The sequence below is a fragment of the Pseudophryne corroboree genome, chromosome 1 (assembly GCF_028390025.1).
Source record: "Pseudophryne corroboree isolate aPseCor3 chromosome 1, aPseCor3.hap2, whole genome shotgun sequence".
In the NCBI taxonomy this organism is placed as follows: Eukaryota; Metazoa; Chordata; class Amphibia; order Anura; family Myobatrachidae; genus Pseudophryne; species Pseudophryne corroboree.
In genome coordinates, this window is record NC_086444.1 from 468075669 (window position 1) to 468094260 (window position 18592).

Sequence of the window (18592 nt, forward strand, 5' to 3'; positions counted from 1 at the left end):
TTTAGTGGTTCAGTGAATGAAACAAAATTAGATATGGAGCTGGAAAAGTAATTGGCAATTCCCAGGAAAAACTTTTTTATGTTCTGAAGAGTTGATGATGCAGTTAGTTTCATAATGGCTTGAATGTACATAAAAATCCAGTTTGTCCTTGTTAAATTTACATTTTCATTTTAGGACTGAGACCTTTTTTTGGAGACTTTGGATCACTTATACTGATAATTAGCAATACTGCTGAGGTAATAGAGGGATAGTGCAATAATAAAATTGGTTGAACTATAATGCTGTGCTGTTCCAAATATGCTCACATCACTTTCATCACTGTAAAATTTAAACAAGTTTCAAACACCAAAACACTCATTCCATTGATTATAATAAATTATAAAACTTAAATAAACATTCTCAATGCAATTCAGTCTACTTGTGAGTACATGTGAAAGTGTTGGGGAGACATATTTGGTTCCATTAAGATACACATAGAGTTTTATTCTAAACAGCTGCAGGGGTCCAAATTCCCTTTTTAAATTTTTTGTTATCACTCAGCACAGATTTTTTTTAATTGTTGGCTATATAGTAAATTTAGCCTTTAGTATTTAAAATCACATGATCACTGGTATTGTAACCATGACTAAATCCACTGCCATACAGTCCTGCTAAATAAACATGTAATATACTGTGAAGAATGGGCAATTATCATGAATATGATGTCCTACTAGGTAGCCACATGATTCCAAGCAATAGACATGCACTAGATGTAAAAATTGTTGTGGAGTTCTTTAGGGGCACTTCACTTTGAAGTGGTTGCCGCCTTCTATCTTCACTATAGGACGTATCCCAATGGGGTCCAAAGTGTGCACAAGTGGAACAGGAGGATGGTGTGAAGAAGACAGCGCTAACATTTCTGAAGACGGGAAAAGGGATATGAAAGATAAAGATACCATTATTTGATTTCAATAAACAACATATACTGTAAGTGAGGTATGCCACCTCACTTAAAAAGCAAGGGGAAAAAATCGATTACCTATTGATCACCAAGCAATTTACAAAATATCCATCTAAAAAATTCTATACTATATATTTTTCCTCTCATGTTGTACTGTATCTTCCATGTACCCTTGAGAGTAAGATCAATTGACTGAATATGACTATCCTTGGACAGAGGGTTCATCACTGATCCTTGAGGATAAGTATATGTAGATCTTAGGTCATATCCCTTTTCACGTCTTCAGAAATGGTAGCGCACTCTTCTTCACACCCTCCTCCTTTTCTACTTATGCACTGGATATAAACTATTAAGAATTGGTTAATCAATTTAAAACTGTATTCATAAATTGAAAAAGTTAATTCATAAAACTATAATTTCTATAATGTCTAAAATTGAATAATTGATGTGTCATTTTCCTCGTATTAATTTATTGCAAATTAATTTATTCTCATTGCATTGCAAAAGTAATTCATGTGTGGATACTAAAGAAAATGCAAATGAACATGAAAATGTTAAGAATAGTGCAGGGTTGCAAAATACTACATACTTGAAATAAATATTTTATATATGTGTTAGAGAATTTGCCAAGTACAACTGGAGTGTCATTACCAATTTCTAAAATAATCAAACTATGTAAGTGACAAAAGGCCTTTGGTATTTGGAAAATTTGCAGTGCATCATAGGTTTCTGGCTTTTCAGTTAATCATTTAAAATAAAATACTTCATTACTCTGTTTTTAGCACTCTACTATTTACTCAATTCACTATTGTGTGTAGTTACCAAGTATCCAACAGAGAAAAAATCCTGTTCCATGTGAAGCAGAACAGTGTATACAAATTGATGCTAAGCAACCATGGAGAAATACAAACTGTGTGAAAATAGAATCTCTACTAATAAGTATATTATATGCCTCATATAATTTGTTAATGTAAACAGATCACTAAATAAAATCGTGACAGCAACACCAATTAATGTGCAATTATAAAGCTGAGGATATAAAAAGCAATATGGAAAGGTTCAAGGCAATTGTTATAAATGTAGAAACATTATTTATTGACATGTAAATATAATCGTTCAAAGCTGGAAAATACAAACTTACATGGATATTATTTATATGGATTTTATTAATATAAAAATTATTTTAATAATATCTCCGCCATCTATTAGCATTAAAATTCTCCCAATGGCTTGGGACTTCACAGTACTTTATCACGCTGCTGGTCAAAATAATATGTTCACTAACAGAGATTTAAATGAATAAGGGCAAGAAGTAGCAAACCTTGGAGAGAGATAAAGTTGAGAGCAATAAAATGCTTCTGCCATTTTTCAAACACAGCTTGCAAAATGGCAGAAGATGATTGGTTGGTACTTTAGCTCTTTCCAGTTTGATACATCCAGCCTTTTCTCTGTATTCTTTACCTGAGGTTATAAATTCATATTCTAAAACATTCAACTTTTCATCCCAAATACAAATGTAGGTAGCCAAATAAACCTAATTTTTATTTTTAATATAACTAAAGTCTTTAGCTTTTTCTCATTAAATATATAATACATGCCCTGGTTTAAAAATATAAAAGAACATTAGCTTAGATATCAGTGGAAAAAAAGCTCATTACAGTGGAGAGATTTGCAGTGTAACATTTAGGAGGAGTCTGAACAGTTTGATTAATAGCTATTGCTCTGGCCTCCAAGTCTTCACACCCTACCAGTGGCGTCATCAAATGTTAACTTGGAATGTAGAATTCTCTCACATAAATCAAATATGTCAGATGGAGAAATAGCACTGGTAATTCCTTATTGCATTTTTTGTAAGTTATGGGCATCATGGCTAAACAGCAAATTGGACATGCACCTGGATAGAAAATAAAACAAGGAAAAATACTCATTTTGTGTGTTCACAATACAGAAACTTTCAAATATTATGGATCTAGACCAGCGGTTCCCAACCTTTTTTCTCTCCCGTACCCCTTGATTAGGCTTGTCATTTATAAGTACCCCTTCATCTCATAAATCCCCCCACCCATCCGTCCTCACCAGAAAAGTTTGTTTTGCTAGGTGCATATATATATATATATATATATATATACACAAACAAGAGAAGTAGCACTCACAAAGTGTTCATCCATATCAGCTGGGTTGCAGAAATCCAGAGACTCACCTGCTCCTGCAGGATCCCTATAATACTATTTTTATTGTAAGGAAAACACTCACTAGATAATTGCAGAATAAGTTTATCAAACCTCACATCAGCGGAAAACACAGGGTCAACATTTCGGTCCCATACTGGAACTTTCTCAAGACCAGAAGTGCAGCAGTGGCAGACACACACTGAGGATACTTTTTCTTATCAGTAGTCTATCTATGTATTTATTTAATGGTGAGTAGACTGTTGTTTACATAAGTGGGGCAATATACACCAATATACTGGGTAGGTGCTATTATTCAGTGAAAGCTGATTGGTTGGATCTCTAGGGGAGTGGTTTGGGGGGTACTTGTAGTTCCACAGGGACTATCGTTTTGGATTGTGAACCTAACTTCTGCATTTCTGGTCTTGGGAAAGGTCTAGTGTGTGACCGAAACGTTGACCCGGTGTTTGCTGCTGATGTGAGGTTTGATAAACTTTTTCTGCAATTATTTCAAGTCTGATGAGTGCTTTCCTTACAAAAAATATATTATAAATATATATTTAATTCCACAAAATTCACATTGCTGAGTGATTAAAATTCTTTCAATTACCTCTGAGTTCCGACTCATGCCGCTCTGGTCCCTGCCTGCCCCCCCCCCCGCCAGTCAGAAGAAAGACGAGGCAGGGACAGAGATGCTGCGACCTATACTACATGCCCAGCCGCCCCCAGGATTCTCTCTGTGCCCACTGCGGGAGCGTGATTACAGTCACGTTTCCAGCAGGCCGGGAAATGGAGGCAGTGCTTGGCGCCACACTTTCAGGACTGCCCAGCATCCTCTAAGTGCAACAGCGCATGCGTTGGGGGGGGGGGGGAGGGCACGCTGGAGACTTCTGCCATTACTTGCTTTGTTTTTAAGTACCCCCGAGCAGTTCACAGCATACTCCTGGGGGTATACGTACTACAGGTTGGGAACCGCTGATCTAGACAATGCAGAACACAAAGAAACATTATAAGCACCAGATGACACAGACATATAGGTAGCTGTAGAAATATAAATTTTGTAATGAATGTGTTTGTGATTCTATGTTTAAACTTATCATTTATTTGGGTCGGAGTCTTTTAGCGAGAGCTACACACAGTGTGGGTTGTTTGTCTTGCGTGAAATTATGCTATGAATTTACAGAAAAGTGGCACCATGCATATGAGCAACTTTCATATGAGGCATATGTATATATGGCACCATGCATATGAGCCACTAGATTTGCATTCTACCTCAGTCTTCTGTAGCTGAGTAGACAGGATAGAGTATAGAAAGCCTAGGAATAATGTATTCATGCAAGACAGGGTCTGATTAAGTGTAAGGGTAATAGGCTGAAGACCTGTGGGCACCCTCTGGACCAGGGTAATGAGAGTGTGATAGCTCCCAGTGGCAGAAGAAATGATCTAGTCAGTTGCAAGCAGCATAGAGCCCTATGAGAGATGGGGCCCTGGCCACATTCCCTCCTTTAAATCCAGCACGTGGACCCTGGGTATGTGGAGGAGCCTGCATCTAATGCTAGAGTCATATGGGTAAAAGTATGATTCCAGGGATTTTTCTAGTCACCTACAGTATAATGTGCTCCTTGGGTCCTATGTACCCTGCGCAGCTAAGTCTGTGGTATGACCAAGAGGGATATTTGGCATTATTTTTGGAATAGGTATACTGTATATATACACATCTCTAGTAAAGAACACCCTTCTAGCTTTTTTTTCTGTAGTTTTGCCTCTGGTATTCTATACATTTACTTATTTATATAAAAAGCACCGTACACTTGTACTTTTTCTACTTGTTTGACAAAGTGAGTTCACATTCATTGAAGTAATGGGAACCCACAACTAGAAAACAAAGCTTTCTTCAAAGTGACCAGTTAGCACTGAGTCACAATAGAGCTGAACATAATCCCAATGGCATGTCTATGTTTTTTAGTTACCAATAGCTATATAACAGCTACTTCCTAGTGGTTGCTTTTAACTATAATAACTATTTTAAATGGTTTGGTTAAGTGGAAAAAATAATATTTAAGACTAATTAAACATTTATCAAAGTCCTGGTACTACATATTGGGCCTGATTCATGTTTGTAAGCAAATAAAAAAAAGCAAGCTAAACCATGTTGCACTGCAAGTAGGGCAGATGTACTTACCCTACACAAAAACAATATAACCCACCCAAATCTAAATCTTTCTGCACATTCTACATCTGTCCAACCTACAGTGCGACATGGTTTTGCCCAGTTGCTTGATAATTTGCTTTACTTACAAACTTGAATCAGGCCCATTGTACATTATATACTCATGATGAATTTTCAGTCAAGGCAACGATCAACAAATTTGTGGATTGGAATTATCCAGTCAGTGGAGGTCAAGCATTAAGTGCACAAAATGTTTTTTTTGTGACAGCAGATACAGTTGTGCTCATAAGTTTACATACCCTAGCAGAATTTGTGATTTTATGCCCATTTGTCAGAGAATATGAATGATAACTCACAAACTTTTCTTTCACTCATGGTTAGTGGTTGGGTTAAGCCATTTATTGTCAAACAACTGTGTTTACTCTTTTTAAATCATAATGACAACAGAAACTACCCAAATGACCCTGATCAAACGTTTACATACCCCAGTTCTTAATACCGTGTATTGCCCCCTTTAACATCAATGACAGCTTGAAGTCTTTTGTGGTAGTTGTGGATGAGGCTCTTTATTTTCTCAAATGGTAAAGCTGCCCATTTTTCTTGGCAAAAAGCCTCCAGTTCCTGTAAATTCTTGGGCTGTCTTGCATGAACTGCACGTTTGAGATCTCCCCAGAGTGGCTCAATGATATTGAGGTCAGGTTACTGAGATAGCCACTCCAGAACCTTCACTTTTTTTTGCTGTAGCCAATGACAGGTCGACTTGGCCTTGTGTTTTGGATCATTGTCATGTTGGAATGTCCAAGTACGTCCCATGCACAGCTTCCGGGCTGATGAGTGCAAATTTTCCTCCAGTATTTTCTGATAACATGCTGCATTCATCTTGCCATCAATTTTGACCAAGTTTCCAGTGCCTTTGTAGCTCACACATCCCCAAAACATCAGTGATCCACCTCTGTGTTTCACAGTAGGAATGGTGTACCTTTCATCATAGGCCTTGTTGACTCCTCTCCAAATGTAACATTTATGGTTGTGGCCAAAAAGTTAAATTTTGGTCTCATCACGTCAAATGACTTTGATCCAGAAGTTTTGAGGCGGCTTGTCTCTGTGCTGTTTGGTGTATTGTAAGCAGGGTGCTTTGTGGCATTTGCGTAGTAATGGCTTTCTTCTGGCGACTCGACCATGCAGCCCATTTTTCTTCAAATGCCTCCTTATTGTGCATCTTGAAACAACCACACCACTTTTTTTCAGAGAGTCCTGTATTTCAGCTGAAGTTATTTGTGGATTTTTCTTTGCATCCCGAACAATTTTCCTGGCAGCTGTGGCTGAAATTTTTTTATTGGTCTACTTGACCGTGATTTGGTTTCCACAGAATCGCTCATTTTCCACTTCTTAATTAGAGTTTGAACACTGCTGATTGGCATTCTCAATTGCTTGGATATCTTTTTATATCCCTTTCCTTTTTTATACAGTTCAATTACCTTTAACGCAGATCCTTTGACAATTCTTTTGCTTTCCCCATGACTCAGAATCCAGACACGTCAGTGCAGCACTGATGAAAGATGCAAGGGTCTTTCAGGAGTCCAGAAACTCACTGACCTTTTATACACACACACTGATTACAAGCAAACAGATCACAGGTGAGGATGGTTACCTTTAGTAGTCATTCAAACCCGTTTGTGTCAACTTGTGTGGATGTTATCAGGCCAAAATCTCCAGGGTATGTAAACTTTAGATCATTGTCATTTGGGTAGTTTCTGTTGTCATTATGATTTAAAAAGAGTAAACACAGTTGTTTGTCAATAAATGGCTTCACCCAACCACTAACCATGAGTGAAAGAAAAGTTTGTAAGTTATCATTCATATTCTCTGACAAGTGGCTAGAAACTCACAAATTCTGCTAGGGTATGTAAACTTATGAGCACAACTGTACCTCAAATCATGAAAGTGACACTTATTCAGAGCTGCACACATTGCTGAAATTCACATAGTTGAGTACTATTTTGCTACCATGCTTGTGCAACAATCCTAAAAATGCCTACACTACTATCAATCTGTATTTCACTTTTTTATGGATGCTGGCAGTTAGTGTCTCAGTACTATTTGTGGCATTGGAACAAGCACTAACCCTGATGACCCCTGTTCACTAAAGCTGGGTACACACCTATACAATCACCCTGCTGGTTGGGTTGGCACTCCTGATCAGCAGAGCAGTGTGCCCAGGGCCTGACCTGCTTCTGACACCTGCACACACATATACAATACTGACATGAATTGTATATGTGTGTGTGTTCTTCTAATGTATCAGGAGGTTGGCTCACCAAATACTAAACAGCATATAAGATGTAACCTCCCGATCATGACCATAAGCCATTTATCGGCTAACACTCCTGCATTGGCACCGCGTACCCCAATATACAGTAAACGGCTGTTCTCCCAATATCGGGAGAATGGGCTGACGATTGTATAAGTGGGTACTGAGCTTAATTGATGATGGTCAGAGAGGGGGATATTTGAAAAATATCAAAGTTGGAAATTAGGTTGTTCCAGAAGAGTTTATAGATAGTGCTTATAGTAATGTTTTTACTTCTGTGAACAAGCTGATTTCATGGACTAGAAAAGACTGTAAAATTATTTTTAAGCAGCAGCGCTGAAGCACATATCGAAGTAGAATGTGTTTTTTTTCTAATAGATACATCAGATAGGTTAAAAATACATTTGTGTCTGAAAAAAGGTAGTCTATTAAAGCATTTATTTCTTATTAGGAAATGATCCCCAATGACTGCCAGACTGTATTCATTTTATAAGTTGACTGCATGAAACATTCAATGTTGCTTCCCCTAAAGACCTAATTTCTCTGTGAGTTGCTGCCGTGAACCTTGGTCAAAGCTTGACTCTGCTCTATTGTAAGTTTGGTTTTCTTTTTAGTCTTCTCAGTATGGTTTTTTTCATAGCTTAACACATCAATAATATCCTTATGACCTTAAAGTGAGTTGAAAATTGCTTTTTCTCTTCATCCTATGTTTACACTAAATCTCCTTTGACTTTTATTAGATCCCTAAAACAACTTTTAAACTGAAGAAATCTGTTTCCACTCAGTTCAGCCCTTAGGAAAAAGAGTTTGTCCTTGAAATCTATTCTTAATTGTATTGCAAAGGGCCAATAAAACAGATTTATCAGTTTAATGTAAAAATATAATTTATAGCTTTCCAATTCCACAAAGTACAGCAGAGTTTAAGGTGTTCTACGAGAGCTCAATTTTTTTTTGTAAATAATGAATGCACTTATAAATTATTTTATTTCTTAAAGACTTTGCTGTAATTAAAAGCAATTGATCCAGTCTGTAAAGAACACAGATGTTTACTGGTTAAGAACATTTATAGTGATCCAAGAGGTGCTATTACTCCTAGTTTCAGTGCTAGTAGGAATGTGTCTTGAAAGGAAGGTTAGAATTCCCTGGAGCATCCATAGAACAGAAAGGTTAATGATGACAGCTTAAAATTGGGGTGAATTGCTTGGGAATTAGATTGTGATGCATGAAGCAGAATAATTATGGTAGAAGACATGCAAGAAGTGGAGCCAGGCAGTGATCCTGTATTGATTGCTACAGTAATCACATTGTTTATGAAAGTGTTTTGACAATCACTCTATCTCTAATATATAGGTGTATATGTATGAAGCAATGATAACCTTTTTTTAGAGATTTTGCCAGAAAAGGCTATTATTCCTGCATCACTAAATGTATGAAAAGGCAGACTGTGGAGAAATCAAAGATAGCATCTTTGTCTTCTGTTAATATCATCACCGTCATAGCCATTTATGGAGGGGAAGTGCTATAGGTAAATACAGATGTGTCTCAGCATACGACTCCCAGCTCAGCGGGAGACATGTGTATGCACGCTTCCGCTGCCCATTGAACTTAGATTACATTGCCATGATATGTATGCAGCACAGATATAAGAGTACACATCTGTACTATGTATTGAAAATCTCAGCTTTTCGTCGCTTGCCTACTAACACAAAGCTCTATTTGAGGATGACGCTATGTGCTTTCTAGTCCCACCACCAATGGTCACATGACTGTTGCTTCTGAAAAAGATATTGCAGTTTCACATATGTGTACCATGCCCATACATACACAATCTTTATCATGTCAGCATTAGGCTGATGTGATACAGACAGGTTGTCTCAGTGGTGAGTTACCATAACACACTTTAGAGAACCCTCATTGAAATACATTTCAGCGCAAAGACATTCTGCATCACAGCATGTACCTTAGATACGGGGTATCCCTTAGAGAAGGGAAATGTTAGTAAATTGTCCCTTTAGTACAAAATGTTAAGTGCACTACAAAATAAATACCTGCTTATTTCAAATAATAATAAGGGGGGCTGAAAGTTCAAACCATCAGCATTTAGAAGTTTAAAATATGACAGACGTCTCCATTAGGTTTCAATTGAAGTTGAAAACTTTCAGATGATAAATACGCAGATTTTGCCAGCAGAAATCTGTCATCTAAAACCGACCTTTAGCAATTTTACCCCAGTGTCATCTTATCTCTGCTGTGTGTGTGTGCAATGAGCCATAGTGTGCTGTGATTGAGGGTAATAATTTAAATTAGTAATCATTAGTTAAACAAATTTGTTCATTTAGAGTATCTGGTGTCCGTTATGATTATGTGGTACTATAATGGTATGGAAAACAGAAAAGGCAATAAATACAGGTGAAACTCAGAAAATTAGAATATCGTGCAAAAGTAAATTTATTTCAGTAATTCAACTTAAAAGGGGAAACTAATATATTAAATAGACTAATTACATGCAAAGTGAGATATTTCAAGCTGTTATTTGTTATCATTTTGATGATTGTGGCTTACAGTTTAAGAAAACCCCAAATCCAAAATCTCAGAAAATTAGAATATTACATAAAATCAATAAAAAAAGGATTTTAAATACAGAAATGTTGGTCCTCTGGATAGTATAATCATGCATATGTACTCAGTACTTGGTTTGGGCCCCTTTTGCATGAATTACTGCCTCAATGTGGCGTGGCATGGATTCTGTCAGCCTGTGGCACTGCTGAGGTGTTATGGAAGACCAGGATGCTTCAATAGCAGCCTTCAGCTCTTCTGATTGTTCAGTCTCATGTCTCTCATCTTTCTCTGACCGGTGGTCAGCTCCCTGTACAGACATAAGACACTGTTATACTTCAGCTCACGGGGTATACCAATTAGCTGATACATCTACGGGATCTCCGGCGGTCTATTGAATAAAGAGCAGGCAAGCTAGCATCATTTAATTCCTGCATACCGCAGATGTGGAGAAATCCATTAATACACCAAATAAGGATAACCAATTGCACAGTTTATATGCTGCCCTTAACAATCTTTAATTATTGTGTTCTAAATATGAGACTTGGAGCAAATTGCTAGATATATTTAAAGCTGGATTATCTGGAGAGGTGACTTATGTGGAGAAAATTTTGTTTCCTCAATCACACTGTATTAAATTAACCTACAGGTTTATGACTTTCCAACTATTTTCAAGAGACTTCTAACCTTGTTAATAATCATAACAACTGTGTCAACTGAGTAATCACAACAGAAACTGTTTTTTGAGAAAGAAACATTGTATTAAACTGATGGCTCTTGGAAAACAACAGTAACTTAATAAGAGGAATTAGTTTGGCTTAAAGCTGTGACTACATCAGATTCAATGTGCTTTAATTTGCAGCAGTAACTATGATCTATGTTTTAACATGTGTGTAAACTCTATTTTTTAATATGTGTATTTAAAAATGTTTTTTATTAAATTAATATCATTGCGGGCAGCGCTCTTTCTGTCTATTATATTTGTTTAATTATCTTTGAAGTACAGTTCCTCAAAATCTAGTAGCTGCAGCCTGTGATGATATTTTATAATTATATACATTTGCCTGTCAAATATTAATCAGCCAGCACACTAGCGCCCAAAACCAAACTTTTTCTATAATATATTTTTGCACGATATTCTAATTTTCTGAGTTTCACTTGTATAGGTAGGTCCTACACATTGCAGGAAACTCAGTTTTAACAACAGAATAGCATCTGATACACCAAAAAACATCATACTAACATATTCTTGGTCGACCCAGCAAGAAATATATTCTCAGGCTGGGTACACACTTAACAATGCTCATAAGATGAGACATCATCAAGGCAAACTATAGGACATACACATTGAGCAATATTGTCACCGGTATTTCCAGTGACAGCATCCACCCACATTCAATTGAATGCAGTGTTGCCCAATATTTTTAGATTTCAAGGCTGATACTAAAGATATTGGACTTCGTTAATGACCCGCGGGAGTGTGCATCATTAACGATAAAGTGTATACACACTGGATGTGAAAGGCATATCGTCCGATCCACGGTTTGGGCGCTATATCGGATGCATATCATCAAGTGTGTACCCAGCCTTACGGATTTGCATTTGCAATTCCAAAATTGCATTTGGAATTTATTGCATAGGCATATACATTTATCATGTAAATTGTGCTGAGTGAGAGGAATAGAAATTTCACAGCAAATAGTTGCAAACAAGAATTGTAGTATTGCATTCAACAATATATCAATACTTGCAAAATTTCCCAAAAGATATTGTTACTAATGTTATATAGAAATATCTTACAACAAGCATTTAAGCATAGTGATGCCCATATGTGGAGTTAGACATGCCCTTTAGGCAGACCATGATACACCCCCTAAATGGCAGGACACGCTTTGCGTGGCACATTCTGCTATAAACAATAACCTCCCTGAAACTAATTTTCAGACGTAGGCAAGTATGATACAGTGTCATCATTATGTAAAACTCTGGCAGATTGTCTCAAAACTTACCAGTGTATTTTATACATTCACATGGAATATACTGTATAAGAAATATCACAATTTTGATATGTCCTAATTAGTAAATAACACTTTTTTTATTAGAACAAATGCAGAATGCAGTATGGAATGATGCACATTAAAAATCTATTGAAAAATATATCTATTTTAGAATTTTTCTATAGTCTTTTAATAATAGAAATTAACACCAGTGATTGATCGGATGTTAATCATATCTAAAAAGTGAAAAAATTATTCCTACATGGCTCATTATTGTGTGTTATATTGGCGTATTAAATTATGAGCCATAATATTGCCGAGGATGACATTTACAGCTGCAATTTTGAAATATGCTATCACTTTTGTTCTTCTTAATGAGCTGCAGTCAGTACATTTTATATTTTACATTTCAATATTACTCTAAATTAGTGTCATAAAATGTGCTTGTTCGATTTTGCATGCAGCTGACCCCAGTGCAGATATTTCCAACTTTTTGTTTTAAGAAATGATTGAGAATTAAACTTTATTTTTTATTATTCTTTTTCAGATGTTTTCCAAATTACTGTGAACATGGAGGAAAATGCTCACAAACATGGAGTGATTTTCACTGTAATTGCTCAGATACAGGATATACAGGAGCAACTTGCCATTATCGTGAGTATTTAACTGTGTCCTAGGCACTGACTAAAATGAACAGAGCACTTGATAGGGTCTATTTTATTTTAGGGAGAAAAGCCATAAATCTGGAACAAATCGGTATTTTTGCTGAAGATGGGGCTTCTCCCTATTTGAGAGGCACTTGACTAGCAATTCCTTTTACTATTTAAAAACAATGTTCTTATTAATAAGTTTTCATAAAAGTGGCTCTGGATGTTTGGAGACTGTAGACTCTCTGGAAGTTACATCACTGACACCGGTGGAAGAAGTCACCTTTCATACAGCTCCTTCTCTACTGCACATGCGAGAACCAACTTTGTCATACTTACAAACTGCATTGGAATCCCAATAAAAAAATAGATAACAATGAATAAATACATGTTTAAAAATGGAAATAATTGTTTTTCTATACTAATAAAGCATTTTTTTTATTAATTGGTATCCGGATAATAGATAGTGTCTGGGTCGACAGTCTATAAATCAGCACCATATGGCCGACATGCACTAGGTTGATGGGTACAAAAGGTTGACATGACAATGGTCAACACCAGGGTCAAATTAACCATAGGTACCACAGGGACGATCCCAGGTAAGCCGATGTGCATTTTTTGGACCTGTTGTGTTTGTTGACATGTGAGTGGTGGTGCTGTCGCCATAGTTACACGGTATACACGGTACACCTCTGGTGCTGCCCATGTGAGGCATGTGCTGCCCATGTGAGGCCAATTTTACAAGTGTTTCCAGGGCTACTTTCAGTTCCCAATCCACACACACATGATCAACACCTGTTTTTGATTTTTACATGTTTTCCCATGATTTGCTTTATTTACTATCCACGTGGGCTACGATTGGGAATAGTAACCTGCCCAAAATGTGGTGAGTGAAGCAACCCTGTGAGGATATACATTTTTATTGATGGTGGTCACATGTTACTATATACTAGATTTGACCCTAAAAAATAAAAAAAACTTGTATCCACCATTTGTGTGTGACTATTGTCATGTCAACTTTTTGACCTTACCCACTGTTGACCTTGTATCTGTCAACCTTTTGTACCTCTTGATCTTTTATACCTGTCGACATAATGCATGTTGGCAATTTGAAGTCGACCTAAAAACTGTAGATCATCTATACCACACCATCCTGAATACTGCTGCTGTCCTTATTAATATATAAGAGCTACTTCCCCCATACAAAACAATTGATGGATATGGCTAGTGCAGGCAGTACTTGGTGACAGTGTCTGCAATTGGAAGACCTTGATAGATAGCAAAATGGCCTAATTTAGGTGAAAATGCACATTTTTAATGGAGTTAGTACTTTTTGTGGTTTAATGAGTAGACAGCTTATTCATTTAGTTATTTGAAATACAAATAATATATAGCAAAATAAAAATAATTAAACAACAATAATAATATAAGACTTTTCTTTTTCAGCTATTTATGAACAATCATGTGAAGCATATAAGCATAAAGGAAACTCATCTGCATTCTACTATGTTGATTCTGATGGGAGTGGCTTTCTAGAACCATTCATGGTATACTGTAATATGACAGGTAATCCATTCTCTGATTTATTTTTTTAGTGTATTTTAAATATACATTACATGGCATACATTTACTAAGGAAGAAAAACATTATAAAAACAAATATTATTTATAAATACAGTAAATCATAGATGTCCATTATTTAGACCGTACACCAGGTGAAGTCCTTTATACATTTCCTTGACTCAAAACTACCCGGATGCTCATTTATTAAGGAATGTATGTTAATAGTACAAATAAATAGAGTTTTTTTATTTCTGCAATTATGTTTTCACTCTTTTTGTGCTTTTTTTTGTTCCTCTTTACAATTGACTCTTTTTATTTGTAACAGTTAACTGCAGCTATACTTATACCAATCTTAGCGATCATCAACCTTTGGCAATCAAAGTCTTAGTACTGCGGTGCCTTTCAAGGACAAATAACACATATTTTCAGGCACTCCAAAAAGACTACATCTAAGACAAGGAAAATATTTACAAATTGAAAAATACAGAGCACACACCTTAGTTTTCTGGTATTGACAAAAACATTGCTGTCTGCTTACTAATTTCCTTTATCAGTAATTTTATCCAGTCCTAATAGATTGTACACTGTTTTTTTTATTATATATTTAAATTTTTTATTGTTGTTAGTTATTATTTTGGTGAACATCTGCTTTATTTATTGATCTAATTGAATTTGTACGTCTTTGTGAATGCAGAACTGTATACTCTAGTTTTCCTAAAAAAAGCTTTTCTTTATAGAAAACACTTTAATTACGTTTCCTAAAATATGGTAAGTAACAGCAATACAGGATTACAAGGGTTACGAAAAAAAAGTATTACTGCACATATATAAAAAAATTATAGCTGTCTAAATGGAAAAGGAAAGGATATATAAAATTTGTATTATTGGGATATTCTCCAATGTATTCAAATATCTGAGTGATCTTACTGTAGGGAAAAAGCAAGTCAGACTTACTGTGTTACTGTGGTGCTACAGTACATTTAAAAAGACTTGCTATTGTATGATGATTTCCATAGTGCTTATTACCAGTAGTATCTGCCTATCTATTTATTTTTCTATCACTGATTAATAATGTATGTTTTTATTGGATGTAAAACAATGGTTTAAGAATGATGATGTGGACTAGTGTTAGGCTCACTTTGGTTTTTATTTTGGGTTGGACCAAAATAAAAGCAAGTAACTGCACCTGACCAAACCATGTTGCAATGCAAGGGGTTCATATACTATATAAATAGTGCCTGATTCTGAGTTGCACGCAATCCAAAAGCTATACCAACTGAGGTCCCCTATAACCATGCATTACACAGAGAGTATACACAAAGGTGCTGTTACAATCAGGGCACACAGTATCAGAAAGGTGACAGAAAAGTGTGGCCTTTTCTGGGACCTGACTGTGTGGTGGCTATAAGTGTATGCAAAAATGGGCCGTTCAGAGGGCGTTTTATGGGGGTGTTGTGGGGGCATCATTGTAAGTGGTTGTGTTCTCATATGCACAGCTGCAAGAATAGGAGTCTGTGCTCAGATGCAGTAACTGCACCTGCCATAGGGCTGGTATAAGTTTAAAAGGTGTTCAGGGCAGTATATATGCAGGATTCCATAGAGATGCCCCTTCAGTTTGCATCCTTTGTTTGGAAAAGGATGAAGTTGATTATGAGGTTACCCAGTTCAAGTGGTTTACATAACAATATTGTATGATGGTAGGCAATTGGAGTCCACCTTGAGACATTCATCTGCTAAATACATCCAAACCTTGTCTCAGGCTGCAGCTCCCTAAACAAAACTCTAAGAATGCCAAGTAGTTTCTTGAAGAAACTGAACAGAATATGAATAGGGATAAAGAGTGAAGCACGTAGAGTATATTTGACAGGGTAATCATTTTAATTATATTTGTCCTATCGAGCCATAACCTCAACATCCATAACCTAAACCCCTAATTTCCAGTCTAATAGTCTGAAGTATAGGGGAACGTTTATTAAAAGTAAATCAATGAGATGTCTAGTTAAGGTAACCCCAAGATCCTACATGTAGTTAGGATGCCAAATATAGGGAAATGAGTACCTCAGGGCATTAATAACCTGGGAAGTAGTGGTTAGATATAATGCAATCAATTTTGAAAAGCTTATTCTAAAATTTAATAAGATGTTTAATTTATGAATTTCAAGCAGATGACTGGAGAGTAAGACCAAAGGGTTGGAAATCATTGCCAGTAAACCATCCTGTGTTCAATCCTCCCAATCGAGAAACCAGATACAATATAACAATATATTAGAATTTGTTCTAATAGCTCTGGCCAAAAATTATAGGCAAGAGATTATAGCAATTTTCTGGAGCCATTTGTGATTTGTAAAGAGGCAGATTATGTTCTGGCTGAGTGCAAGAATATGAGTCCAACACACTTTGCCCATACCCATGTACTCCAGCAACCTAGCCAGAAGCTACAGCTAAGGCAATCAAATGCCTTTTCTGCGTCCATGGATATCAATAATGTATGGGCTTTAGAGAAATCGAGTATATCAGGTCTAAGATAGTATTGTCCTTGGCCTCCGTGGCTTCATTATATGGATAAAGAAGGTTCTGCATTGTTTCAGCAAATCCTGTGCCAGAAGACTGCCAGGTTTATTACCCCTGCTTAACTTTGCCTTTGAAGAGCTTTTTGAGTGCCTGGCAGACTTCATACAATTCATCTTGGAGGAGAGAAGAGAGAGGGAAAGCAACAAATATAGAGAACATACAAATAAATATCATAAAATTAATCCAATATACATATGTATAACACAAATATGGCCACAATGAAAGCAAAGTCAGGAGCACCAGACCAAAGCAAGGACAAGCAATTTGTTTCATGGACACCCTGCCAGGTGGACAGACCATGCATCCCAAAGTCCCAACCCAACCCTTAACAACCACCTTAGCCTAAGGCTAGAACAACAGATAGAAAGGAGAAAATATTTACATATTTCATATAAACATAAAATGATATAGCAAATAAGCAGCATATAGCCTACAGACGTAAAACAGAAAAATAAAGAAAAAAAAACATTAAGCAACATGGCATAATAGACAGAGTCTACCAGCACATCTCTATAGAAGCAACATAACAGTAGGAGAAATGAGATCGCAAGGAGAAAGTAGTTTAAGTAGTGGGGAAAAAGTCAACCATGCTCCTCAAAAACCAGACTTAGAAGCCCGAAGCCTGGAATGTTTCCCAACATGTTTGGACCTGAAAATAATTTACCATTCTTCAACATGAGCTCAGAGAGTGACTTCAGCACCAGGAATTTATCATGTACATTTAGGCTAAACAGGAATCCCCATCTGTACTTAATGTCTTGTTTATGCAGTTCATACAGAAGGAGTTTAAGAAGCCTTCATTGCTTTAAGGTTTGCAATGAAAGGTTTTGGAATATCTGCACAATGTTACTATTCCCAGTTATCAAAATCATTGAGCTGAGTCTGGAAGAAGTACTGCTCCAAGGACTGGCATTTTACCAATGCACAAAGACCCTGTAGAGCTCCATCAGTCATCTCTTTAGACTCATCTAGACCCTTCAACTGCCCAGAAAGGTGAGTAATGTGTTCTTGCAACATGTCGAGCTGGAAGCTGAATTTTTCCTTCAATCGAGTTTCCAGTTGCTGAAAATTAGATTTGATTAGAAGATTCTTGAGGAAATTAAGTATTTCAAAGATTCTGACTTAACAGTTGGTAGAGCTTGGTGGATACTGTCCTTTGGATGATTGTATATTCAGCATCTTAGAAGGGTTTTTAGTGGATCCTAGTAGTAGCTGGATTAGAGGCAGAGTCACCTTGGTGGTGAAATTGGAGAAAATTTGATGTGGATGAGAGATGCTTGTCATTCGCAGAGTGCTTCTATGGCAGAATGGTGAGGCAGAAGAGCTGAGGAGATAAACAACAATAGAGGCTTGGCATGCTGATAAACGACAACAGTTGCTGGACACACTAGTAAAATCAATGAAGATTGGACCCATTGAAAACAAAGCAGTAATGGTGGAGCACACTGGATGATAGTAGTAGAGAGCAGATTTTCTGGTAAATGACAGTAGTTGCTAGACATGAGTAGCAGTTTGCAGAATGTCAACATGGTGGTAGGGTGGAGATTGGGAGCAACAAGTGCATATTGTCAGCCTCCCATGCTGGGTCTGAATGATTAAATGGAGGGGTATGCAGAAAGTCTAGCATCCCGTTTCTGAGGCCCAAGAGGCTGGGACTGAGGTACTGTAGC

The 18592-nt window shown here is 36.7% G+C and overlaps 1 protein-coding gene across 1 annotated transcript in view; it reads left to right on the forward strand.

Moving 5' to 3' along the window:
* CNTNAP4 (contactin associated protein family member 4) overlaps positions 1 to 18592 on the forward strand; it is a 438669-nt gene that overhangs the window by 288938 nt on the left and 131139 nt on the right. The window contains exons 11-12 of the mRNA XM_063913709.1: positions 12690 to 12796; positions 14236 to 14355. Of these exons, the coding sequence (XP_063769779.1) occupies positions 12690 to 12796; positions 14236 to 14355 (227 nt within the window). The remainder of the gene's footprint in view (positions 1 to 12689; positions 12797 to 14235; positions 14356 to 18592) is intronic.